This window comes from Panthera leo, chromosome B2, assembly GCF_018350215.1.
Source record: "Panthera leo isolate Ple1 chromosome B2, P.leo_Ple1_pat1.1, whole genome shotgun sequence".
Classification (NCBI taxonomy): domain Eukaryota; kingdom Metazoa; phylum Chordata; class Mammalia; order Carnivora; family Felidae; genus Panthera; species Panthera leo.
In genome coordinates this window covers 20961715-20989455 of record NC_056683.1, presented here as the reverse complement: position 1 = coordinate 20989455, position 27741 = coordinate 20961715, and the positions used below count along the sequence as shown (strand labels likewise).

The 27741-nt window shown below is 44.0% G+C and overlaps 1 protein-coding gene, 1 non-coding gene and 1 pseudogene across 2 annotated transcripts; 1 reads left to right on the top strand and 2 right to left on the bottom strand.

Moving 5' to 3' along the window:
• Positions 1 to 2285: 2285 nt before the first annotated feature.
• Positions 2286 to 7104, bottom strand: LOC122220631 (annotated as a pseudogene).
• Positions 7105 to 7857: 753 nt separating this feature from the next.
• Positions 7858 to 7989, top strand: LOC122218959 (60S ribosomal protein L39-like). The gene has a single exon (XM_042937241.1). It carries the CDS (start codon positions 7858 to 7860, stop codon positions 7987 to 7989), a length of 132 nt encoding a protein of 43 aa, XP_042793175.1.
• An 18351-nt stretch (positions 7990 to 26340) lies between these two features.
• On the bottom strand, positions 26341 to 26413 carry TRNAK-UUU. The gene has a single exon. It is a non-coding gene; the product is annotated as a tRNA-Lys (tRNA).
• Positions 26414 to 27741: the final 1328 nt, after the last annotated feature.

Genomic DNA, 27741 nt, shown 5'->3' with positions numbered 1-27741 from the left:
ATCTTATAGTGAGCCCTTATGTGATTAGGGCTCAGCCAAAGGACAGACCCACATGAGCTGTAGTGCTACCAAGAGGTGTGTGGATGAGGCAATATATAAATTGGGCCTTGAAAGCCAGGTAGAATTTTCAGAGGAAGGGAAGAAGGGAGAGGGCGTCCTAGTGGGTACAAGTGGTGTGCTTAGGGGAGAGAACCACAAAATCCAAGACAAGGTGGGAATAAGTTTAATATCTCTGCCAACCAATAAGAATCTTAGTGCAGTCTACTCATATTCAAGGGCAGAGTAGACCCAGCTGAGGGTGGGGACAAATTGAGAGGGCCCTGAATCAAAAGGAATTGTTTGGAGTCATTGGTGTCCCAGGACCTATGAGATCATCTTACACAGCTTTGGTAACCACTGCCTTTCCAGTTTCTAGAGGACTCCTTGTTCTCAAGGTGAAGGCAGAATATGGCTCTCACATACACATCAGCTGGGTGCAGGTGCTTGGAACACCACCCCCTCCCACCCCCACCCTGGGCACATCCATCTGCCTCCAGCTTTCATTCTGTGGCCACTACCTCTTGTCACTACACACCTGGAATGACTGAAATGGTCTTTCATCTGATCTCTCTGCTCCCAGGCTCACCTCTGCTCCAAACCACAGGGCATAACATTGTCGTCTAATGTGCTTGCAACAACATCAACATCATGGGAGTCCTTTGCTCAAGAGTGTCTTAGAGCTTGGATCTAGACTTTCTCTCCATGATCTTTCCAACTTTAAGTGTCCTACAAACTTCCTGCTGTGCCCATAAACAAAGCAATCTCATGCGCCTCATTTATTCAGTCTTTCAACCATTTCCTGACCACCTACTATACCTCAGGCATAGACAGTGTGACGAACTGAACTGTGTTTCCCTCAAAATCCTATCCTCCAGCACCTCGGAATGTGACTGTATTTGGAGACAGGGTCTTTAAAGAGGTGATTAAGTTAAAATGAGGTCAGTAGGATAGACTCTAATCCAGTCTGACTGGTGTCCTTATAAAAGGAGGAGGAGTTTAGGACACAGACACATGCGGAGGGAAGACTGTGTGAGGACCCAGGAAGAAGGCAGCATCTGCAGGCCAAGGACAGAGGCCTCAGAAGGAATCAATCCTGCCAACACCTTGATCTTGGACTTCCAGCCTCCAGAACTGAGAAAATGAACTTGTGTTGTTTAAACACCTCCGATCTGTGGAACTCTGTTGTGGGAGCCCTAGAAGATGAACACAAGTGCCTTGCCCAGCCTGCTCAGTAGTGGCCCCTCTCCTCTGACACGCCACACACTCCCTCCACTTCCCTCACATGCCTGCTCCTCTGGCCTGCCCTCATCTAGCCTGACCCCCCACTCGAGCCCAACTCAGCCCCTTCATGTCTCTTCTCTGACCACCGCGGCCGCAGGGTTCTTTCTCCTCCAATGACAACATCTATTCCAAATTATTCTCTAATCTTCTTTGGTGCATTGTCTTCTCTCCCAAGACCATAAAACTTCCCAACATCCATGGGCTTTCCCCCTGTCTCCTATGAAGAGAGAGAGCTAAGGTGCGAAGGAAGGGAAGGAACCAAGAGTGACTGATTTCTGTGTGTTTGCCTGGAGCCACTGGGCGGACTGTGGTGCATAGTAAGACAGTAAAGACTGAGCGAGGAAAAGATTTGTGTATTTATATGTGCATACACTCTTGTCTTATAAAAATGATATATTATGCAGTTGTCCTTCCTTATCGATGGGGGATCCATCCCAAGGACCCCAGTGGATGCCTAAAACCACAGAGAGTATCCAACCCTATATATACTCTGTTTTTTCCTATATGTACATGCCTATGATGAAGTCTAATTTCAAGAGATAAACAATAATAGACAATAATAAAATAAAAACATTATAAGAATATACTGTAGTAGAAGTCAGGTGAATGTGATCTTTCAACATAGCTTACCATACTGTACTCACTCTGCTTCCTCTTGTGATGACATGAGAAGATAAAATGCCTACGTAATGAGATGAAGTGAGGTGACTGACGGAGGCACTGTGATATAGTGTTAGGCTGCTACTGACCTACTGATGTGCCAGAAGGACGATCATCTACTTACAGACTGAGGTTGACTGAGGGTAGCTGAAACTGTAGATAAGGGGGGACTATACTACATACTGTTTTGTAACTCAGTTTTCTAACAGCAACACTCATGGGACATCTTCCATGTCAGTGTTTATAAATCTATCACATTCTTTTCTTTTACAGGATTTACTTCACTTTAGTTTTCTTGTGTAACACTATGTAGTGGCCACAGCTGGAGCCGGGATCCCCTGTATAGAGACTTTGGTGTGGGCCTTCCCAAGACGGTCAGTGAATTTCTAGTAGGGAGACTTGGCAAACACTGTCTCTTTCCAGAAGTCACGGGTGAGATAACCGTAGGTCTTGGAAATGGCATCAAAAGTGACATGGATTGGGGTGCCTGGGTGGCTCAGTCTGTTAAGCATCCAACTCTTGGTTTCAGCTCAGGTCATGATCTCACAGTTTCATGAGCTCGAGCCCCACATGGGCTACCAGCACAGAGCCTGCTTGGGATTCTCTCTCTCCCTCTCTCTATGCCCCTCCACCACTTGCACTGTCTCTGTCTCTCTCAAAATAAATAAATAAATAAATAAATAAATAAATAAATAAATTTAAAAAGAAAAAGTGGCCTTGCTGAAATTGCCCACAGTGTCAGTACAGCCCCTGGGTGAGGGGTGGCAGTCATTAATACTGGCCATCACTAGTAGCTTCTTGGGCACAGGGGCTGAGACAGTGCCTTTGTGGGCAGGGATGCCAGTGACTCTGTGGGCAAGGATGAAACACACCAGCACAGAGCCACAGGCGCTGGCTACCTTGCATGAGACAGTGTGGGGCTCACCAACCTTGTTCCCCTGGTAGCCTCACTTCACAGGGACAATGGAAAGTTTGTTCAGTATCATGGCCCAATGGATGGCAGTGACTACCTCCTTGGAGCACTTAAACCCAAACCAACGTGTCCGCAATAATCTCCGATGGCAACAAATGCCTTGAACCTAGTCTTCTGGCCAGCAGGGGTCTGCTTTACACAAGCATAATCTTCAAGACCTCATCCTTGAGGGGCACCTGGGTGGCTCAGTCCGTTAAGCGTCCAACATCGGCTCAGGTCATGATATTGCGGTTCATGGGTTTGAGCCCCACATTGGGCTCTGTGCTGACAGCTCAGAGCCTGGATCCTGCTTCGAATTCTGTGTCGCCTTCTGTCTCTGCCTCTACCTGCTCACAGTCTGTCTCTGTCTCTCTCAAAATAAATAAACATTAAAAAAACAAAACAAAAACAAAAACAGAAAAACTCTCATCCTTGAGGAATGCCCCCAGAAAAAAGTCAATGACCTCAGAGTCCTTGAGGGGCAGGGAGAAGAGATAGATCTCTTCCAGGGACTTCATCTTCATGTCATTGATCAGGTGGCCCAGCTTGGTGACAGGGATCCACTCCTTGTCCTCAGTCGTGCCTCTGTGAGCTCCCATTCCAGGTCCGTCCTGCAGCACCAGCATCATCTACTATTTGGTGTTTTCTTGAAGATGGAGCTACCACACTCTTTTTAATATGCAATATATTCCATGTATTTCTCTCAGTCTTTTTAAATTTTTTTTATTTTTTTAAGCACACTGTGCACCCAGCATGGACCCAAAGCGGGACTTGAACTCATGACCCTGAGTTCAAGACCTGAGCTGATATCAAATGTCGGACGTTTAACTGACTGAGCCACCCAGGTTCCCCATATCTCAGTCTTTTTAACAGAAAAAAATCAATGGCATTAATTTTATTAAAACTGTTAGAATCTACAATGTGGGTGAATACATACTTTATTCCAAGACGGGTCTAGGTTGCCTTCAGAAAGCGAGGGTGGGTTAAAACTCAAACTTTCTATGGGAGGGACCATTGAAGCCATCCTCTAGAGCTCCCATATTTTAGAGATACAAAAACAAAGAGCTGGAGGATTTGATGGTTTTTCTAAGGTCACTCCAGTGGTAAATGCTCAAACCAGTGAAGAATGCAAATCTCCTGGGTCCTTCCCACCATATCATAGTGCTGCTGAAACAGAATCTAGGCATCCCTTCCCTGGGGTTTCTATGCCGGGTTCTATTCCTTTAGCTTAACAGTCATTTTTTATTTAACAAGAAATAAAAAAAAAACATGGAACTAAACGTGACCTTGGACGTGAGTTGGTCTAACCTTAGAGATGAGAAAACTGAATATTTCCTGGGGAGGGTTCTGAGCGTGATAAGTATGTCATACAATGAAGTCATACAGCATGTGGCCTTTACAGCCCGGCTTTGCTTAAAATCATAAACCTGAAGTTGTTCGTCTATTTCAGCCCCTCCGGTAGCTTCCTACTGTACTTGCACGAAGCCCACACTCTTTCTTCCCATGGCTTCAAAGCTCCATTCCTGTCTGGCCCCCTTGGCTCACCTTATTGTCCCCTTTGCCCACTGTGTTTGTGCCACACTGTCCTCCTTGGCTGTTCTTTAAACAGCCAAGTATTGATTAAGAATCTCTTTAGCGTAGGACCAACTGGCAGATGTTAGAAGAAATACAACCTTGGTCTTTGATGAACTTATAGTATGTGGGAGTGGGGGGCACGGATAGGATTCATTCATTCCTTCAGTCGTTCAATACAAAATTATTAGCAGTATATATATCCTAGGCCCAGAGCTGGGTACCAGGGTATCAAGTCCAACCAGGACAGGGACCTCAAGTTCAGCAGGAAGGAGAGCCAGTTGGAAAATAGCATGGACTAAGTATGGGGATGATTGGAATACAGAGGAGCACTCCCCACATTTCCTGGGGGGCCAGGGAGGCTTCTCAGAGAAGGTGACCCTCCAGTTGTGTCTTAAAGAGCGTGAGAAGTTAGTAGACGTGGAAAACATCAAGGAGTAAAGCGGAGGTGGCTCAGGATGATCAGAGACCTGGACAACAGCACGTGCAAGACTTGAGTGTGTGCAAGGACTTGCTGCGTGCAGGGAGCATGCTTGCTTTTTTATCTTGGGGGCTCCTCAGAGCAGTAAGAGGAACAGCCAGGCCATGGCGTGCATGGTCTTACAGGCTAAGCAAAAAAATAAAAAATAAAAATAAATAACAAAATAAAAAATAAAAAATAAAACAACCAAAAAATTTTTTAAAAAACCCAACAAATACAAAAGATAAAAAACAACAAAATTTTATTCTGCCAGTTATTGCCATTGGAAGTTATAGGTGGGATCAGACAGGGTTTTGTGTTGTTTTTTTTTTATAGAGCTCCTTGGTAGCATAGAGAGCACTGGATTTATTCTTGTGTCACTGCAGCCAGGGGCCAGGTGGGAAATTATTTTATTTTATTTTTTTAACCCTTCGCAGGTGAGAAAACTAATGCTCAGAAAAGCCGAGCAACCTCCCCAGAATCACACAGGTAACGAGCTGGGTGGAGATGGCAGGCTTTCTATCTCAGTGCCACAAGGACGGTCCTGCCCCAGCTCCCAGATGGGGATGTCTTGAGCTCACACAGGGCAAGGGAGGATGACCAGAGGGGACAGATGTGAGAGAGCTGTCTCAGAGGCTGATTTGCAAGGACCCGAGTGACATAGAGGAAGGCATCTGGAATCCTCCAGTTTCTGGCCTGGGCCCTGTAAGAGGTGACGGTGTTCCCCGCGGTGGGGAAACGAAGGAGCTGACGAACGGTAACAAGCATGGGCCTTGTGATGATACAGGGCAGGAAGGGAGCCCGCAGAGCACTAGGGCTGCATGAGAGCAAGCAGGGCATCTGGAGAGGGTATCAGGAAAAGGTCCAAGTGGACCTATCATTTAAAATGCATTTTGGACTAGGGGTGCCTGGGTGGCTCAGTTGGTTGAGCATCCGACTTCGGCCCAGGTTGTGATCTGATGGTTTATGAGTTCAAGTCCCACATCAAGCTGTCTGCTGTCAGTTCAGAGCCTGCTTCAGATCCTCTGTTTCCCTCTCTTACTGCCCCTCCCCTGCTCAAGCTCTCTCTTTCAAAAATAAGTAAACATTAAAATTTAAAAAAAAAATGCATTGGGCACCTGGGTGGCTCAGTCTGTTAAGCATTCGACTTCAGCTCAGGTCATGATTTCTCGGTCCGTGGGTTTGAGCCCTGCATTGGGCTCTGTGCTGACAGCTTGAAGCCTGGAACCTGCTTTGATTCTGTGTCTCCCTCTCTCTCTGACCCTCCTCTACTTGCACTCTCTCTCTCTCTCTCTCTTTCTCAAAAACAAACATTAAACATTTTTTTAAAAGGGACACCTGGGTCGCTCAGTCAGTTGAGGGTCCGACTTCAGCTCAGGTCATGATCTCGAGGTCCGTGAGTTTGAGCCCCGCGTCAGGCTCTGTGCTAACAGCTCAGAGCCTGGAGCCTGCTTCAGATTACGTGTGTCTCTCTCTCTGCCCCTCCCCCACTCATGCTCTGTCTCTCTCTCCCTCTATCTGTCAAAAATAAATAAACATAAAAAAAATTAAAAAAATTTTTTTTAAATAAAATGCATTTTGAAACAGGCAGGGAAGCACGAGCTTGTGTTGAGGAAAAGATGGAGGTAGATTTTGGTGACGGTGCACCCACCATCGGTGACCTTGAATATCAGGCAGAGTGAGGCACTTTGAGCCAAGGAGTACAAATTTTTGACTGCGCTTGGGGAAGGGAAATCTGTCAAGGTTGATCTAGGTTGATTTGGAATGGATAGAGAACGGAATTGGGGAGACCAGTTAGGAGGGTTTGCAATGGTGTGGGGAGGAAGTAATGGGAGCCCGGATTAGGTGGTGACATGGATGTGGGACAGAAGAGGGCGGCATGAAGAGATCAGTGCACATGAGGTCAATATGCTTTGATAACTAGATGTCAGCAAGTTGTTCAAGATCATTTTGAAAGTTTTGAGCTTGGACTGAAAGAATTAAATTCCGCTTTGGAAATGCTGACTTAAGACAGCAACTGCCTCACCAAGCAGTGTGGCCCAGAGGAAGGCTGGAAATTTGGAGAAATGTCAAGACCAGAGTCACAGTTTGGGATCATCCTCACAAAGGTGACAACTGAAGTCTTGACAAGGGCTGGCATTGTTGAGGACCGGGTGGGCAGACACAGAGCAAGGGGCCAGAAACAGCCTCATGGTGCAGCCTGAGGAGGCGGAGGGGAGGATCAGGGCAGTGGAGAGGGTCGGAAGTCCAGAAGAGGAATTGCGAAGAAGAGGTGGCAGATATAAAAAGTCACTTCAGGATGCCCGGGTGGCTCAGTCGGTTAAGCATCTGACTTCAGTTCAGGTTATGACCTCATGGTTTGTGAGTTCAAGCCCTGCATCCGGTGAGTCCTGCTTTTCTCCAAATCTGCCCCTTGTGGTATTCTCTCTCTCACCCTCTCTCTCTCTGCACCCTCTCTCTCTCTCAATAAAAATAAATAAATAAACAAATAAATAAATAAATAAATAAACAAACAAATAAATAAAGTCAGTTCAAAACCCAGAAACTCAATGATTTAGTATGCTGCCACTGCTTTAGTATTTCCACCCTAAAGAAAACTTTTCTCCATTACTACTGCTGTGATACACTGGAACTTTTTTTTTTAAAGTTTATTTATTTATTTTGAGAGAGGCAGAGAGAGTTGGAGAGAGAATCGCAGGCAGGCTCCACGCTGTCAACGCAGAGCCTTACACGGGGGTCAAACTTGCGAACCGTGAGGTCATGACCTGAGCCGGAACCAAGAGTCAGATGCTTAACTGACTAAGCCACCCACGCACCCCATACACTGGAACTTATTAAAAAAGACTTTCCCTTCTCTCTCCTTTTCTCTGTGTCCAGTTGCCTGTCCCTCGCCATGTCTTCCCACAAGACTTTCAGGATCAAGCGATTCCTGGACAAGAAACAAAAGCAGAATCATCCTGTTCCCCACTGGATTTGGATGAAAACTGGTAATAAAATCAGGTACAACTCTGAGAGGAAGCATTGAAGAAGGACCAGGCTGGGTCAATAAGGGATCGCACACAAGATGGCACACAAGTTTATGCTGCATGAAGGTCACGTGTTCCTATCCTATTACTCTGTAAACATCACAACTGCCTGAACAATGGATGTGTTTTATCAGGAAAATGATTTTTCTCTGCTACTGTGCTTCTGCACCAGTGTGTTCGTTCAGTAATAAATGAGACATTTGTTGGGGCACCTGGGTGGCCCAGTCGGTTAAGCGGCCGACTTCGGCTCAGGTCATGATCTCGTGGTTCGTGAGTTCAATCCCCGCGTCAGGCTCTGTGCTGATGGCTCAGAGCCTGGAGCCTGTTTCAGATTCTGTGTCTCCCTCTCTCTGACCCTCCCCGTTCATGCTCTGTCTCTCTCTGTCTCAAAAATAAATAAACGTTAAAAAAAATAAATAAATAAAATAAATGAGACATTTGTTGGAAAAAAAAAAAAAAGAGTTTTCCAAGTACTAACAGAGACCAAAAGAGAATACAACAAATAATGGATTTGCAAGGTATTCGGTTCTCACCTAGCACAGCCAGGTTGTTCTGAGGGACTCATGGGTTTCATTCCAAAGGGGAATAAGGCCCTACCATGTCCTCAAAGGTGGTATGGCTTCTTTGGGTCCCTGTCTGGGCTCCTCTCTTCCAAGGATTTGACTGGCTATTTCCACTTGACTGGTTTTCTTCTGCCCTCCTTACACACATGGTATCTGAAGTCTGGACAAGAAGGCCACCCACCCAGGGCCTGAGTTTTCTTCTCCTTTGCCCATCACAAGTGACCTCTTGTCCTGGTCAGTGACACTAGGAATCACATCACTCTTCAGATGAGATCTTGACTCTACTCATGGCCAAGAGTACAGTGATGGATAAAGAGATTGCAACCTTATAAAGGATGAAATAATAGGGTGGGGGTTGCAGTGTCTGAGATCAGAAGGCAGGTTTCTCTCAGAGTCAGATGTAGCAAACGTTGTCACGGATGAGGAGGTCAGGACGGACAAAGAGCCTCTGGAAAATGATGAGAAAGGCACCAGTAGTAAGGCAGTTGACCAGAGCGACTGTAAGGGATTTCAGAGTGAGTGTGGAGGAAATGAAAACCAGAGAGACATCTGACCCTTTCTCTCCTGCCTTGGAAATGTTAGGATTCCGCCTTTCTTCCGCATCCCATACACTATGGCTGCTCCCGTTCCCTGCTCCAGTTGCGAGTCCAGGTGGTTCAGCCAGGGAGAAGCAGAGGCCTCCCCGTTCCTTCTGGACTCACTCCCCTCTGTGGAGTGGGGACCCCTCTGCCTTTCTGAGCACCAGCTCTGGGGGCCCACTTGGAAGGTGCAGCCCAGGCAGGGCTTCCATCTTTTCCATCTGCCCTCTCCTTGCTTGCTCCCCTGGCTTGTAGCAGGCCCTGCTTTCTCTACTTCTGCCATCCTGTGAAAGTCCTAAATCAGGACTTTTGAGTTCTGCTGGGCAAGGACAGGAAGTCACACCAGGGAAACAGGTGCAAGCATTGATGTTCGTTTGTTTCTGCTTTGGAACCACAGTCATCACAAGAGACAGTAGAGCAAATCTGAGAACGCGTACTCGGTGATGGATTTTCAGGCTACAGATCTGAATCCCTTCTTATTTATAGTCAGGCTGTTTACCCCCAATCTACCAAACATGCCACTTTTTCTTCCAGGACTACCAAGCCTCTTCTTGTTGAGGTTGTTACAAAGAAGGGACTGTGTCCAGTCTCCCTGTTGCATTCCACATACGTATGACAAGAACGGTGCTCATTACTTAGCCTCCACCCCTAGAGAAAGTTCCAGGATGGGTCTAAATAGCAGGCAGTCTCTTTCCCCTGACAACTTATTTTCAAGATAACTATTTGTCTCTTACTCCCTGTGGTTATGGCGGTAACATCTTCATGGCTCTATTTTTGGGCAGGATGCTGGGTCTTGGGTGACAGAGCTATGCTTTCGATAGCCATCGATGGAAATAGAGTGCAAAAGATTTGGAGTCTAAATTCTGACACTAATTAATAGTATGATCCTAGGTAAGTCATTTCTCCTCTCTGGGCTCAATTCATCCATAAATAAAAGGATCGAGGATGTGCCAGTAAATCTTTAACAATCAACTCTTGGTGGAAGAGGAAAGGGGGAAGAAGGAAGCCCTGATTTGTACTGCTTGTTAATTTCTCTGGTGTAAATATCCCACCAAAGTCAACTGGTTCATAAATTTCCTGAAAATTTAGCAATGGGTTCTGGTGAGATAGTACCAGCCAGTTGCAATACAATTTTGGATAAGATCAATAATACACATTGTTTTAATCCTGAAATTCTTTGATATGATAGATCTAAAAGTCCCTTCAGACTTCAAATGCTACAATCCTGTGATTCCAACACTGGATGATTTTTTTTTTTTTAATTGCCAGGATACACCCAAAGCCTGATTCACAGACCTCACTCACTGTGTAAGTTCTTTGGCATCCTGAATGAACTTGGCTTTGGTCCAGATTCAGAGCTATTCAACCTTTTGAGCAAGCAGCTCTGGCCAGAGGCCTTTGAACTAGAGGTGCTCTGAAACTATCATGGCCTGGGAGTTGGGACCTTGGGTCTTGAAACTTCAGGAGTCATTGTTACTGCCTTCACTTGAGTGGTCAGATGGGTTATGATTCATCACCATGTGATTTCAGCCACTGTTTCCCAGGATGCCTGGAAGCAAGGAAGGCCTGGAAGCATGGAACAGACAGAGGAAAAACAGGGAGGAGGAGAAAGGGACGTGTCTAGGGTAGGGCCCCTGCTGAGTCGTAAGCAGGTGTGAGTCACTCCTGTCTCCCTTGGCAGCCACACCTTTTGCCCAAGTTCTGTATGCCAGGTGGAGAATTTGCCTACACCAAGCTCCCTTGATCAAGTCAGAACAGGTTTCCTGAGCAGTCATTCCCATTAAATTAATGGAATCAAAATAAGCTGATGTCTCTTGAAATGTGATTTACGTATTTCTTTTCTGTTTCCTAAGTGCTTACAGAGGACCCTGAGAGTGTAGAAGAGAGAAAAGAGGAAGAAGCATACTTTAACAGCCAGGAGGCTGGAGGCTGGGGGGTGGTGGTTATATTATCCATTCCTGCCCTCCCATCCTCCTAAACAGCTTGCTAAAGAAACCAAGCTGAGTGCAGTGAGGAGTGTAATGGCCAAGAATCTTCATGAGTTACTGGTAGTATTATGATCAAGATCTTTCCACTGTGTGTGTGTGTGTGTGTGTGTGCGCACGCACATGCACACATGAGTGCAACTACTATTGAATTAAGGAGAAAAGGTCTAGGGGCACCTGGGTGGCTCAGTTGGTTAAGCGCCAACTATGGCTCAGGTCACGATCTCACAGTTCCTGAGTTCAAGACCCACATCAGGCTCTGTGTTGACAGTGTGGAGCCTGCTTGGTATTCTCTTTCTCTCCCTCTCTCTCTTTCTCTCTCTCTCTTTCCATTTCTCTCTCTGCCTCTCTCCCATTTGTACTCTCTCTCAAAATAAATCAACAAACTTAAAAAATTTTTAAAAAAAGAAGAAGAAGAAAAGTTCTAGAAGGGAAACACTTGGCATATAACTAACTTTCAAACCCTTGAGGTCACACCTCACATCCATCAGGATGCTACCATCAAAAACAAAAACAAATGTTGGAGAGGATGTGAAGAAAGTGGAACCAGGGTGCACTGCTGATGGGGATGTAAGAATATGGTGCAACCACTGCAGAATTAGTATGATGAGTCCTGAAAAAACTAAACATAGAATTACCATATGACCACAGCAAGTCCACTTCTGGATATATATCTAAAAGAATTGCAAGCAGGACCTCAAAGAGATATTTGTACGCCCGTGTTCATAGCAGCATTATTCACTTTTTACAGGCAAAAAGTGGAAGCGCCCAAGTATCTATCAGCAGATGAATGGATAAACAAAATGTGGTCCATACATACAGTTCTATTCAGCCTTAAAAAGGACAGAAACCCTAGGGATGCTGGCTCAGTTGGCTGGGCGCCAGACTCTTGATTTCACAGTCATGGGATCTAGCCCCGCGTCAGACTCCACGTTCAGTGGAGATTCTCCACTCTTGAGATTCTCTGTCTCTCCCTCTGCCCCTCTCCCCAGCCTGTGCACTCACTCCCTCTCTGTCTCTCTCTCTCTCAAAATAAAATAAATTTTTTTTTTAAAAAAAAGGAACGAAATCTTGACACATGCTATAACTTAGGTGAACCCTGAAGGCATTATGTTAAGTGAAATGAGGCAGTTATGAAAAGACAAACGTTGTATGGCTCCACTTACAGGGAGTAGTCAAATTCACAGAGATAGAAAGTAGAATGGTAGTTGTCAGGGGCTGGGGGTAGAGAGCGATGGGAAGTTAGTGCTTAATAGGTAAGATGATTCCATTTGGAAAGATGGAAAAAGTACCATGGATGGATAATGGGGATGTTTGCACAATGATGTAAATGTACTTAATCCCACAGAACTATCACACTTTAAATGGCTACAATGGTAAATGTTATACTATGTATATTTTACCACAATTAAAAAAAATCCACACGCACACACACACACACACACACACACACACACCCCTTGGGGACAAACTGTTTGAGTTTGAAATCCTGTTTCATGGCTTGCTAGAAATATGAGCTTGGTCAAATTACTTGACCAACTTGAGCCTTTGTCATCTGTCCCATGGAGAGGACAGTGATACTCACTTCTTAGGGCTATTGCAAGGCTTAAATGAGACACCCCAAGTAAAGCACTTAGGACAGCATTTGGTACATAGTAAGTGATCAGTGGTAGAGTTCTTAGGCATCATGGTTGAGGGTCAACTAGAAGCTGACCATGGGCAATCTTGTGCAACTTGTCCTCTTAAACTTGATCCAAGGAAGTGAAACAATATTTTCTTACCACATATATTCATATTCATAAATATATGCACCATGAAGTCCCACATACATATGGAGTAAAGATGACTAACATCTCCAGTCGGCATACTTATTTCATGTGTTCTAAATTTGTCTTTTCTGCTAATATATCAGAGTCTTGCTTTGCCCTTAGGCAAATTGCATTTAGGGCTGAGATGTTTTATGTTTGTCAATACCATTAAAGATTAGGCATTTGTTTTCTTTTTTAATTTTTTTAAAAATCTTTATTTATTTTTGAGAGACAGAGAGTGAGCAGGGGAGGGGCAGAGAGAGAGGGAGACACAAATCCGAAGCAGGCTCCAGGCTCCGAGCTGTCAGCACAGAGCCCGATGCGGGGCTCGAACTCAGGAACCGTGAGATCATGACCTGAGCCGAAGTCAGACGCTCAACCAACTGAGCCATCCAGGTGCTCCTAGGCATTTGTCTTCTGCAAGGAACTGCTGGAATAATGTCTGAGCTGTTATGACGTCCACATAAGCTTCGGTGGGACACCCACAGAGATCAAGCCAGGGCTGTAGTTAAGGCAGCAACAATGGCAGATCCCACTTGTACCCCCACCCACCTAGAATCACGCTCATGGACCTTCCATCTCCATGCTCCCTGCTAGGCCTTCCAGGCCTTCTGGAAATTACCTGGAAAGTTTATCTGATGAAGGCTCAGGAAGCCAAGGACAGGAGAAGAGCAGAAAAATACAAGGGAGACCTATTAAGAAGACATGAAATCTTTGAGACAATATTTAGAAACAAAATATGCAAAATATGAATTATATGTAGTATTGAATTCCAATGAATATTTTCATTAAAAAAATTTTTTAATGTTTATTTATTTTTGAAAGAGAGAGAGAGAGCGCAAGAGGTGCCGGGGCAGAGAGAGAGAAGGAGACACACAATCTGAAGCAGGCTCCAGGCTCTGCCAGCACAGAGCCCAACACGGGGCTCGAACTCACAGAGTGTGAGATCGTGACCTGAGCCGAAGTCAGCCACCCAACCAACTGAGCCACCTAGGTGCCCCTGAATATTTTCAGAACAATGGTTCTCAGCTGGGGTGGCAGGAGGATTTACCCCCCTACTCACTACCTCCAGGGGGCACATAGCAGTGTCTGAAGACCTTGGGTTGTCACAATTTACAGGCTGGGGAGAGTGCTGCTGGCATCTAGTGGGTAGAGGCCAGGGATACTGCTAAACATCTTAATAATGTTCAGAGCAGCCCCCACAACAAAGGATTATCTGGCCTAAAATGTCAAAAGTGCTGGGGTTGAGAAATCTAGCTTTAGAACACCCCAATGTTTATAACAGTGCTATCAATAATAGACAAATTATGGAAAGAGCCCAAAAGTCCATTGACCGATGAATGGATAAAGAAGGTGTGGTGTATATATACAATGGAATACTACTCGGCAATGAAAAAGAATGCAATCTTGCCATTTGCAACAATGTGAGTGGAACTAGAGTGTATTATACTAAGTGAAATAAGTCAGTCTGAGAAAGACAAATATCATATGATTTTACTCATATGTGGAATTTGAGAAACACAACAGATGAACATAGGGGAAGGGAAGGAAAAATAATATAAAAACAGAAAAGGAGGCAAATCATAAGAGACTCGTAAATACAGAGAGCAAACTGAGGGTTGCTGGAGGGCAGGGGTGTGAGGAAATGGGTTAAATGGGTGTTGGGCATGAAGGAGGGCACTTTTCGGGATGAGCACTGGGTGTCATATGTAAGAGAAGAATCAATGGGTTCTATTCCTGAAGCCAACACTACACTGTATGTTAACTAACTTGAATTTAAATAAAAAAAGAACAATGAGAGATGAAAAGAAATCATCTCCTAGCTGACATTATACGTATTACATTTATTTACCTTCTTTTCTTCAATGAGGTATTAACATTTAAAAGTGGACTTGGTTAGGAGGGGAAATTTTCATCATAAACCATCAAGACTTCTTTACTTAGGACTTCACGATATTAGTCAGAACTTGTTTCTTATCTTGCTCAACCTTCGGAAGGAATTTGTCCAAACATGAAATCCTTTTAAACCTCCCAGTGCGTTGTACATGGGAAACAGCTTTATGGGCCACAGATTAAAGTGGGAAAAGGGTTTGGAAAAAGGTGCTAAATGATCTGCAGAAAACCACGACAGAATAAAAGGCTCTCCCATGCTCTGGAATCTGAAACCACATCATCATCATCGTATGTTCCCGAAACACCAGCCTCAAGAGAACACGCAGCACGGGTATAAGCAGGTTCTGTGTCTGCCTGCCTGCATTTCAGTCCTGTCTTCAGGACCTGTCTTCAGGTCATGACAAACTGTGTGACCTTGGGCAACTTTATGAACTTCTTGGTGCCGCTATTTTCTCACCCCAAAAATAATCCTTGTAGGGTTGTTGGGTGGATTAACTGAGATAGTTAATACAGGAAAAGCACAGTTCCCGGGGGCATCGTAAGCCCTCTAGAGGTGCTATCAGTTACAGTGAGGATGACAAAGTGGAACGTTGGCATGTTTATTATAAAGGTTAAATATTAAAAACATTATATTTCCTTTTAAATATAATCAGCCTTTGATGGTGTCTTTGTGACTCAAAATAATCTCTAGGTTGCTTTAAAACTGGGCTTGGGGCGCCTGGGTGGCTCAGTCGGTTAGGCGTCCGACTTCAGCTCAGGTCACGATCTCGCAGTCCGTGAGTTTGAGCCCCGCATCAGGCTCTGGGCTGATGGCTCAGAGCCTGGAGCCTGCTTCCGATTCTGTGTCTCCCTCTCTCTCTGCCCCTCCCCCGTTCATGCTCTGTCTCTCTCTGTCTCAAAAATGAATAAATGTTAAAAAAAAAAAATTAAAACTGGGCAAAGGTAGTTTTCTTTTCCTCCACTCTGGAAATGATAACCCATACTTACAGTAGCACTGGAGAATGCTTACAAAATTAGAAAATAAGATAGTAAAGAAAGAACCCAAGAAAGAGAATTTAGATAATTCACTGTGATAGCAAGTTTGAGATTAGGCTTTATGCTGACAAATTCTAGGGGCACAATAGACATTTATTAACAAATGAAACCACAAGGTATGTTTTGCAAGATAAAAGGCATTACCATCTGATGGGAAGGTTGAGTTGTAAAGAGAGAAATCACCATGTAGGTGAGGGTCTGGGCTTACAAAATATTGCAGGAGTTTGGGAAAGCTCCAGTAAGGGCATTCACAATGGTTCTTGTCTCTGGCTGGACACCAGGGGCACTCTTAAGAATCCTAATTCCCAGCTCCACCCTAGATTAATTGAATCAGGATCTTAGGGATCCTGGAGGTTAAGTGGCCAGACATCATGTATTTTTATTTAAAATTTTTTTAATTTATTACATTTATTTATTTTTGAGAGACAGTGAGACAGAGCGCGAGTGGGGGAGGGGTGGAAAGAGAAGGAGACACAGAATCCGAAGCAGGCTCCAGGCTCTGTGCTGAATGTTTGCACGGGGGGGTGGGGGGGGGTGGGGGGTGGGGGGGGGTGGGGGGCTCTAACCAATGAACCGTGAGATCATGACCTGAGCCAAAGTCAGTCCCTTAACCGACTGAGCCACCCAGGCGCCCCTATTTTTATTTTTTAAAAATATTTTTAATGTTTATTTACTTTTGAGAGAAAGAGCAGGGGAGGGGTAGAGAGAGGGGGACAAAGGATCTGAAGCAGGCTCTGTGCTGACAGCAGAGATCCCAATGCGAGTCTCAGACTCATGAACCACGAGATCACGACCTGAGCCAAAGTCCAATGCTTAACCAACTGAGCCACCTAGGCGCCCCAACATCTTGCATTTTTAGAGTCTGCATAGATTCCAATGTGTGGCCAAGGTTGAGTGACCAATGTTTCTTAGACTCAAATGTTATAGGAATTGTCTGGAGATTATTATTAAAACTCAAATTCTGATTTGGTAGGGTGTGGGTAGGGGGGAGAGAAGAGAGAGAAGAATCAGGAGTCTAAGATACTGCATTTCTAAGAAATTCCCAAGAGATGTCAATTTCACAATTCTGGGGATGCCCCCATTTGAGCTGCCAAATTCCATGTACTTTTAAAATGGCTTCATATAACGGGAGCCTGGGTGGCTCAGTCGGTTAAGTGTGTGACTTCAGCTCAGGTCATGATCTCGTGGTTCACAGGTTCGAGCCCCATGTCAGGCTCTGTTCTGACAGCTCGGAGCCTGGAGCCTGCTTTGTGGATTCTCTCTCTTTCTCTCTCTCTCCCTCTCTCCCTCTCCTCTCTGCACCTGTCCGCTCACACTCTCTCTCTCTCAAAAATAAAAAAATGTTTAAAAAATCAAAATGGCTCCATATAAATAAACATATGATATCATTATAATATCATTTCTTTGAAATTCACCTGTTCAACAAATGTGTAATAGCCTCCTGGAGCTATGTGCTTTTGGAGGGATACAGATGAATAAGTAGATTCCTTCCCTCAAGTTGTTTACAATTCAATTTGTAATTGATGGCATCCAGTTAGGCAGAAAATAAAACTTTCTGACTGTAAGATTTCCCGATGGCGGTGAAATGGGATGGGTACTGAGGGGTATTTAGGGTGGAAGACATCAAGAGAAAGAGTTTTGTTTTGGGAAAGTACCGAATGAAGAATATTTGTGTGAAGCAACAGAATAGCCTGAAAAGAGGTGAAAGAAATGGACAGGAAAAAGGAAACTGAGCATCAGGGTTTTTAAAAAGTAGTCTATAGATGGCTGCTATGAGAGGTTTCTGAGGAAAGAGAACCTTGTTCCCGAAGGTAAGAGAAACTCGCTCTGGATTTGAGGTTTTGTTGCCCATTTTATTCACTGCACTTAGCAAGCAGATAGATAAACCAAGCACATAAACTCAGGGCTCAAATTTCTCTGAAAGGCTCATCCACATCTCATTTTGCATCTTCTGATTTGCAAACCGTATGTTATTTGCATCTGATTTCCCACTGTCGTGGCCAAGTGTCAACATCTAGGAATACTAGTCCACAAGTCTTTGTGAGCATGGTCTCCTTACATCTCCGTGTGCTTCACACTATCAATCAGCAGTAGCAATCCAATCTGGAGTGTTTAGTGCATTCCTAGCTTGTCAGAATTGGCAACGAATGGATAGACTGCCTGGTTATTGGGAACTTCATCTTCGTTATTCCCCTGTCTGATACCAACTTTGCTGAGCCTGGCCAGCACATCACCGAGATTGCAAAATCTCCAACTGCTTAGGAAAGCCCAGCCAGACCTGCTGAATTTTCAAATTGCAGGACAAACCTGTTCCTCCTCACCTACGTACTGACAGGTTTAGAAAACCCTTCAATGATCATTCCCAAGCTTGAACACAATTGGATTATTCTTTTATTTTTTTATTATTATTTTTAATGTTTATTTATTTCTGAGAGAGACAGAGACAGAGCGCTAACAGGGGAGGGGCAGAGAGAGAGGGAGACGGAGACAGAATTGGAAGTAGGCTCCAGGCTCTGGACTGTCAGCACGGAGCCCAGCGTGGGGCTCGAACTCACGGACTGTGAGATCATGACCTGATCCGAAGTGGACGCTTAACTGCGCCCCCCCCCCCCCCAGGCACCCCTGAGAACACAATCAGATTCTTAATATGGGTCTCAAGTCTTTTAAATTCTTAAAAAGATGGAACTCGGGCAGATAATTTTTAAATTTTTTTTAACCTTTATTTATTTTTGAGAGACAGAGAGACACAGAGCAGGGGAGTGAACAGTGTGAGCAGGGGAGGGGTAGAGAAAGAGGGAGGCACAGAAACTGAAGCAGGCTCCAGGCTCTGGGCTGTCAGCACAGAGCCCGACATGGGGCTCTAACTCATGATCTGTGAGATCATGACCTGAGCAGAAGTCAGTTGCCCAACCAACTGAGCCACCCAGGCGCCCCATGATAATTTTTAAAGTTCCCCCACACACTGATTCTAGTGTGTCCCCAGGATGGGAACCAGGGCCATAGACCAGCGACTGATTCCTTTGTTCAAAAAGGAATACATGCACCTGATGAAAATTTAGAAAACATAGAACAGTATAAAGGATAAAGTAAAAGCCACTGTAATCCCACTACCCAAAGATAATATTACTATTTGGTTAAATTTCTTCCTAGCTCTGTTTATTACAAATGTGGGATTATGCCGAATAGACAGCTTTGCTATCCCTACGTGTTCACTTAACATTCTTGTTAAATCATGTTCAGAGTGAAAATCATTTTTCTCTCTTAGGGTCCTCAAATCCATTCAGGAAAAGAGCTCTTCTTACTGGTATGAATTCACACTGATGGGTCTTATCCTCCATGAAAACACATCTGGGTTCTCATCTAGGCACAACATTTGGTAACAGAATTAGCCTGCTCTGCAGAGGCTTGTGCCAAGATTGCTTTTAGACTCAGTAAAGAGTGATTCTGTCTGTGGTAGGAATTCGTTAAGGTAGGTATAATTTACTTATTCCCATTCTTGAAATATCCTTGGGGATAAGGATATTCCAGGCTTAGGACAGTAGCCTCTACTATGCATTTGTAGGATAATCTGCATATTCTCATAATATTTGCCTATCTGACTGCATAAGCTACCCTCAGGACATTAGCATACTAAATGCTCATTATTTCATAAGCTTGCCCTTTTCTTCTAACTGGTCCATTAACTCTGATCCTCATTAGGCAATTCTATCAACAAGCATTTATTGAACATTGATAGCGCTGGAATTTTAAGAATGGCAATAATCAGGGCCCTAAAATCCTCCCTGGGAGACAACTTAGGCCAGTGATGAATGGCTGGGGAGCCCACGAGGAATGGGTCTCGTCCCTGGCTACGTGTTAGAATCACCCGGGAAGCTTTTGTGCGAGGCTGCACCCCAGACCAGGTGCACCAGCATCTCTGAAGGTGGAGTTCAGGCAGGTGGCTTTCAGAACTCCACCAGATGATTCTGATGTGTACCAGGGGTGGGAACCAGTGCCACAAAGCAGTGATTTTCATCTAACTGGCTACACATTAGAACCACCTGGGGGGAGTTTTAAAAAAGTAAAATGCCTGGGCCCCACCCCAAAGCACATGAGTCAGAATCTCTGGGAAAGGAATCTGGCAACTGTATTTTTTTCAAAGCTCTTTCAGATGGACTGATACCCAGTGAGCGTTAAGAATCCTAACTATAGGGGCGCCTGGGTGGCTCAGCCGGTTAAGTGTCCAACTTTGCTCAGGTCATGATCTTGCGGTTCGTGGCTTCGAGCCCCACGTCAGGCTCTGTGCTGACAGCCTGGAGTCTGCTTCAGATTCTGTCTCCCTCTCTCTCTGCCCCTCCCCGCTCATGCTGTCTCTCTCTGTCTCAAAAATAAACGCAAAAAAAAAAAAAAAAAAAAAAATCATAACTATAAGCAAACTAGTGAGTTGGAATAATCTAGATTTGGACCCCTTTCTGGCTGTTTTTGCTTTGCAAGCTGGGTGTGGCCCTAAGACAATGAGTTGCCTTCAGGAGGCCATGTGGGGTTTGGACACAGCACTGAGCTAAGGCATGAAGGAAACTTAAGGCCTAGTTCAGGTCTTGGTTTGCTATAAAACATTAGCAACACAACATCAGAAAAGGCACATAACCTTTCCGGGTCAAGAGCCCCTGTCCACCTGCTGATGATGGCTACCACTCTAGTTTTTTCAGACTTTCTTTCTTCCTCAATTGATGTTTTACTGGTTTTTATCTGGTGATCAGTGCATAAACCTGATGATCAACTTGCATATAGTTCTTAGCATAAGTACTGAAACTGGAAAAAGGTAGAGATGCCTGGCTGACTCAGTCAGTAGAGCATGTGAATCTTGGTCTTGGGGTTGTAAGTTCAAACTCACGTTGGGTGTAGAGATTACTTAAAAAATAAAATCTTTCCAAAAATATATAAAAAGCTATGTAATTACAGTTTTTTTTCCCCCAGATAGTGATTCAATTGACTTTCCAGCTTAAAATTTGGGGACAAATTGTTCTTAAGAAGAGGCTCTTAAAATCCCTTGAGGGCATTATGCTAAGTAAAATGAGTCAGAAAAGGACAAATACTATGTGATCTCACCTATATGTGGTATATAAAAAGCTGAACTCATAGAAACAGAATAGAATGGTGATTGCCCAGGGCCTGGGGGTGAGGGAAATGTAAGTCAAAGGGCACAAATTTCCAGTTATAAGATGAATAGGTCCTGGAGCTCTAATGTACAGCCTGGTGGCCACAGTTCGCGATACTATGTTATATACTTTAAAGTTACTAAGAGTTACTAAGTTACTAAAAGTTACTAAATAAAATACTAAAGTTACTAAGTTACTAAAAGTTACTAAATAAAATACTAAAGTTACTAAGTTACTAAAGTTACTAAGATACTATGTTATATACTTTAAATCTACCAAGAGCAGATATTAAATATTCTCACCACACACACACACACACACACACACAAAGGTAATTATGGGAGGTGATGGAGGTGTTAGCTAACCCTATCATGGTAAGCATTTCACAATATATATGTGTATCAAATCACTGCACTGTATACCTTAAACTGACAGAATGTTGTACGTTGGTTATATTTCAGTAAATTTGGAAAAAAATAGAGGCTCTCAAATATCATTATCTTAAAGCGTTGATAATCTCGAGGCACCTGGGTTGCTCAGCTGTTTAACCATCTGACTCGATTTTGGCTTAGGTCATGATTTCACCATTTGTGGGATCATGACCTACTCATAGCGTAGAGCCTGCTTGGGATTCTCTCTCCCTCTCTCTCTCTGCCCCTCCCCTGCTCTCTCTCTCTCTCTCTCAAAATAAATAAACTTAAAAAAAAAAAAAAAGCATTGGGGCCGCTTGGTGGCTCAGTTTGTTGAGCGTCCGACTCTTGATTTCGGTTCAGGTCATGATTTCACGGTTTTGTGAATTTGAGACAGGCATCAGGCTCTGTACACTGACCGAGTGCAGAGTCTGCTTGGGATTCTCCCTCTTTCCCTCTCCCTCTGTCCCTCTCCCACTCAAGTGTTCTCTGTCTCTTTCAAAGTAAATACATAAACGTAAAAAAAAAAAAAAAACATTGATAATCTGTTAGGTCTAAAATCCTACGAATTCATGACTTCATATCATTTACATTACATTTTCCAAAATTTCCAATCTTTCCCAACATATTAACAAAGTTATTAAGAAAAGCCGAGCTACCTGAGAACAAAGATGTCACCGAGAACACCCGAGTCTGTCAAGAGAAGCCCAGATCAGGAAGCATTTTTATACATAATTCCACTAAAAGATAAAAAGTTAGGTAGTATCAGGTGTTTATAACAAGTTAAATGCATGATTATGACTTCAAATTGTCATTTGGTTATGTTTCTTGTTACAGGATTAAAAACTGGTAACATACTCCTCTCCCTCCCAGCCTATGGTCAAAGCCTCCCTGAATTTGATATTTTATTGATTTCTAGTTGTACTGAAAAAGAAACAACGAGCCCATGAACTCACTTCTTAAAAAAAGTATTTATATTTATCAAAAAAATGTTTTTTAAGGCATAGAATGAGTTTTCTACTTCTTTTTTTTTTTAATGTTTATTTATTTTTGAGAGAGACAGAAACAGAATGCGAGTGGGTTAGGGGCAGAGAGAGAGGGAGACACAGAATCTGAAGCAGGCTCCAGGCTCTGAGCTGTCAGCACAGAGCCCGATGTGGGGCTCGAACCCACGAACTGTGAGATCATGACCTGAGCAGAAGTCGGTCGCTCAACCTACTGAGCCACCCAGGTGCCCCCTACTTCTTTTTCTTTTTTAAGTTTATTTCTTTTGAGAGAGAGAGAGAGAGAGAGAGCAGGGGTGGAGCAGAGAGAGAAATAGGTAGAGAAAGAGAGAGAATCTCAATCTGAAGCAGGCTGCATGCTCAGCACAGAGCCCAATATGGGGCTCGAACTCATGAACTATGAGATCATGACCTGAGCCCAAATCAAGAGGTGGGACACTTAACCGACTGAGCCACCCAGGCACCCTGTGTTTTCTACTTCTTCGAAGTGTATTTGTAGTACTATTAACATCTTTCATTTATAAAGTAGCTTCATTTAGGAGTGCCTGGGTGGCTCAGTCGGTTGAGTGTTGCACTTCAGCTCAGGTCATGATCTCGCAGTTCATGAGCTCGAACCTGGCGTCAGGCTCTGTGCTGACAGCTCAGAGCATGGAGCCTGCTTCGGATTCGTGTCTCCCTCTCTCTCTCTACCCCTACCCTGCTCACACTCTGTCTCTGTCTCTCTCAAAAATAAATAAACATTAACAAATTTTTTTTTATAAAGTAGTTTCATTTATAAAATACAATTCCTCTGGATTGTGCAAAAAGGGCAATTGATGAGACTCCGATCATGTCAAGCAGATTTGGCGGTTTTCTCTCCTGCTTCATCAGAAGCTGACCTGTCCCGACTTTAGCTTCTCTGTTTACTGCCTGGGGGTCTTTAATTTCTTGGTTGGTTACTTTGACTTATTTCCCTTTTGCTCCCCTTTTCCCTTTTAGTCCGTACTTAGTCCCTTTAGTCTGTACATGAGAATGTTCGGACGACGTCTGGCCTATCTGGCCTTGAACTCTCCCTTTACCGCTTCTAGAGCTGCACAGCCTTTTCCTCTGGGCATCTCAGCAGAGGCTGTGCTGGGGAGCACCTGGGCGTTTGTGGGGACAGCGCAGCCTTCGCCGAGCGGGGCCAGCTGGACATTGCCACTCTCACCACCCCTGAGCTGCTGGAGCCTCTGTTTTCAAACTTTGTAAGACCACCAGAGCTCCTTCTTACTCATGGAATCTTGCACAGAATCGCTGTTTCATGGGGACAGAGGGGCATCTGCCGTGTCAAAGTGGGTGTGTGTTTTTACGGAATGCTGATAAACTTCCCTGGAAAGTCCCACCCCATGTAATGCTGCAACATATTTTCAGTATGAAAATAATAAAAATCCTTTTAGATTTAGATTCTTTTTTTTTTTTTTTTTTTTTTTTCCATAAAGAGGAGTTACTTGTCACTTCTGCCAACTTTTAAGCCTGGAGTGGGGCGCCTGGATGGCTCAGTCGGTTAGGCGTCCAACTTTGGCTCAGGTCATGATCTCACGGTTTATGAGTTCGAGCCCTGCATCATCAGCCTCTGCGCTGACAGCTCAGAGCCTGGAGCTTGCTTCGGATTCTGTGTCTCCCTTTCTCTCTGCCCCTCCCCTGCCCGCACTCTGTCTCTGTCTCAAAACTAAACAAACATTAAAAAAAAAAAAAAAAAAAAGATTGGAGAAAACAAGGTGAAGGGGTACGCCTGACAGGGAAGGCTTTAGGAGCTAATAGCTGCCCTAGCACTGCCACTTAGGTCAGTGGAGGAGGGCCCTGGATGGAAGAGCTAAGGGAAGAGGGTCGCAGTCACATCTGAAGGCCTGTTCAGTACTGTGGGGCCTCTGTGTCCCTGTGTTGTGTTTGCCATCTTCATCCCGCAAGTGGGGGTTGGGGGTGGGGGTGGGGGTGGGGGTGGGGGTAGAGGGAAGAGTATTTCCCTTAGACTGAGAACATGGCTGCAGGGCAGCTACAGTCATACTCCGTCATCCCTGATGATCAATCAACGGCAAGTAAAACCAGCAGAAACTACCTGCTGAGGCGATCCACCTCCCTGGTTAATGACCACTAATCTGTATTCATTGTTTACCAGCAGCCCAATTAGTCCTTTAATAATACCAGAGAAGAAAACAATTAGGAAAGTACAGGCTAGCTGACCCCTTGACCTGCAGAGGACTAGACTTTTCTCTACCCAGTTGGCTTTGGCCAACTAGAGTAAGGGTAACCCCATACTTCCTTTAATTATGTGAGGCTAGTTTCTCATCTCTTGGGAAGCTCAAAACACTTGATTCATGAATAGGCACTCTTTCTCTTAATTATTAGTATCTATACTAATAGATGCTAATAGAAGGAGCTAAAGGCACCTTCTTTAAAGAAAAATAGGGATAGCTTTGAAATTGCTTCTTCTTTTATATAGATTCAATTACCAATGAATTACCAAGGCAATGAAACACCTTGAAGTAGGCATTTTGAGTAAATTTTTTGTTGAAGTATAACATACAAACATAAATATATACAAATCATAGGAGTACAGTTGGATGAAGTTTCACACCTACGTACACACAGAGTCTCCAGGTTGGGAAATAGAACCCTGCCGTCACCCCAGAAAGCCCTTCTTTGGTACCCCTCCCCCCAGTTACTCCCCAAGGTAACCACTACCCTAATTCTAACACCATACACTAATATTTCCGCCTTTGAACTTTTCCATTTTGACAGTTAACCTGTTTAAATCTGCTGCAATGGACAGAGACCTTCCTTGATAATATTTTTACCTCAGCAATCTCGATTCTAAAGAATGATTGTTATTTCGCCTTTTCCTTTGTGTCTTATAAGTTGGACCAGCTTGATATAAAGCCATAAACTCAAAGGCTAAAAAGTCTTTCCTACAAATGGGATCAGCCTTTTTTGTTTAATCATTTGGCTCCTGAGGAAGCCAGATGTGCATGTGTATGCACCTTCCTATTTGTTTCCTGCCCCAACTTCTCTTTTTTCCTTTTAAAATTTTTTTAACGTTTATTCATTTTTGAGAGACAGAGCATGACCAGGAAGGGGCAGAGAGAGAGGGAGACACAGAATCTGAAGCAGACTCCAGCCTTTGAGCTGTCAGCACAGAGCCCGACACGGGGCTCAAACTCACCAACTGCTGGATCATGACCTGAGCGGAAGTCGGACGCTCAACCAACTGAGCTACCCAGGTGCCCCATTATCCTTTTTCTTTTTATGTCCTCAGTGGACAGCTGTGCTTCCCTTGCATACAAACTTTCCTCAACAAATCCTGCTCTCCAGAATGAATCACCACTGCACACACTGCCTCGAATTGATTTTATTGTTTATCCACAATAGACACACACAACCTCAGAGAATCTCTTTTTTTACTTCTGCTTTTTCTAAAAAGATTTTATTTTTGGGGAACCTGGGTGGCTCAGTCAGTTAAGCATCTGACTCTTGATTTCAGCTCAGGCCATGATCTCCTGGTACGTGGGTTCGAGCCCCACATCAGGCTTTGCGCTGACAGCACTCAAAGCCTATTTGGAATTCTCTCTCTCTCCTCTCTCTCTGCCCCTCCTCCCGTGCACTTTCTCTCTCTTTCTCTCTCTCTCTCAAAATAAATAAGTAAACTTTATTTAAAAAAAAATTTTTTTAATGTTTATTTATTTTTGAGACAGAGAGAGACAGAGCATGAGTGGGGGAGGGGCAGAGAGAGAGGGAGACACAGAATCCAAAGCAGGCTCCAGGCTCTGAGCTGTCAGCACAGAGCCCGACACGGGGCTCGAATTCACAGACCGTGAGATCATGACCTGAGCTGAAGTCGGATGCTTAACCGACTGAGCCACCCAGGCGCCCCAGTAAACTTTAAAAAATAATTTAAAAAGATTTATTTTTAAGTAATCTCTACACCCAACATGGGACTTGAACCCACAACCCTGAGATCAAAAGTCCCATGCTCCACCATCTGAGCTAGTCAGGTGCCCCCTACTTCTGCTCTTTTTTTTTTTTTCTTTTCTTTTTTAATGTTTTATTTATTTTTGAGACAGAGACAGAGCATGAGCGGGGAAGGGGCAGTAAGAGAGGGAGACACAGAATCAGAAGCAGGCTCTAGGCTCCTAACTGTCAGCACAGAGCCTGCTGTGAGGCTTGAACCCACGCACTGTGAGATCATGACCTGAGCCGAAGTGGGACGCTTTACTGACTGAGCCACCCAGGCACCAGCCCCTACATCTGCTTTGGCAAGGGCAACTCGAACTAAAGTAAACAAATGAAATTACATCAAATTAAAAAGCTCCTGCACAGTAAGGGAAACCAACAAAACAAAAAGGTGACTGACTAAATGTGAGAAGATGTTTGCATATCATACATCCAAAAGGAGTTAGTATCCAAAATATGTAAAGAATTTATACAACATAAAAACAAAAAACCCAGACAATCCTATGTTTTTAAAAATGGGTAGAAGACTTGAAGGTGACAAACAGGCAGTGAAAAGATGCTCAACATCACTCACCATCAGGGAAATGCAAAGCAAAACCACAATGAGATAGTGCCTCACTATCAGATAGGTTATTATCAAAAAAGGCAAAAAAAGAAAAAGTGTTGGCAAGGATGCGGAGAAAAGGGAACCCTCACGCACTGTTAGTCGGAATGTAAATTGGTGTAGCCACTATGGAAAACAGTATGGAGATTTCTCAAAAAAATCCAGCAATCCACTTCTGGATATCTATCCAAAGAAAACACCCATCTGAAGGATATATGTACCCCTATTTTCACGGCAGCATTATTTACAACAGCAAAAATATGGGAGCAACCCAAGTGTCTATCGATAGATGAATGGACAAAGAGGTGGTATGTACACACAGTGGAGTATTACTCAGCCATAAAAAAGAACGAAATCTCGTCATTTGCAACAATGCAGATGCACCTAGAGGGTATTATGCTAACTGAAGCAAGTCAGACAGAAAGACAAATACTGTACGATTTCACGTACATGTGGACTATAAAAAACAAAACAAATGAACAAAAAGAGAACAGAAACAGACTCATAGATACAGGAAACAAGCTGTAGACTACCAGAGCTGGGAGGGGGGTGGGGGTGGGGCAAAATAAGTGAAGGGCATTAAGAGGTACAAACTTGCAGTTATAAAAGAAAGAAGTTGCAGGGATGAAAAGTCCAGCATAGGGAATATAATCAATAATATTTCAATAACTTTGGTGACACGAGGTAACTAGATTTATCGTGGGGAGCATTTCATAGTGTGTACAAATATCAGACCCTAGGATGGACACCTGAACTAATAGGATACT

Bases quoted from the DNA above. Each gene is read 5' to 3' on its own strand.
- LOC122218959 (XM_042937241.1), top strand. From the start codon at position 7,858: ATGTCTTCCCACAAGACTTTCAGGATCAAGCGATTCCTGGACAAGAAA.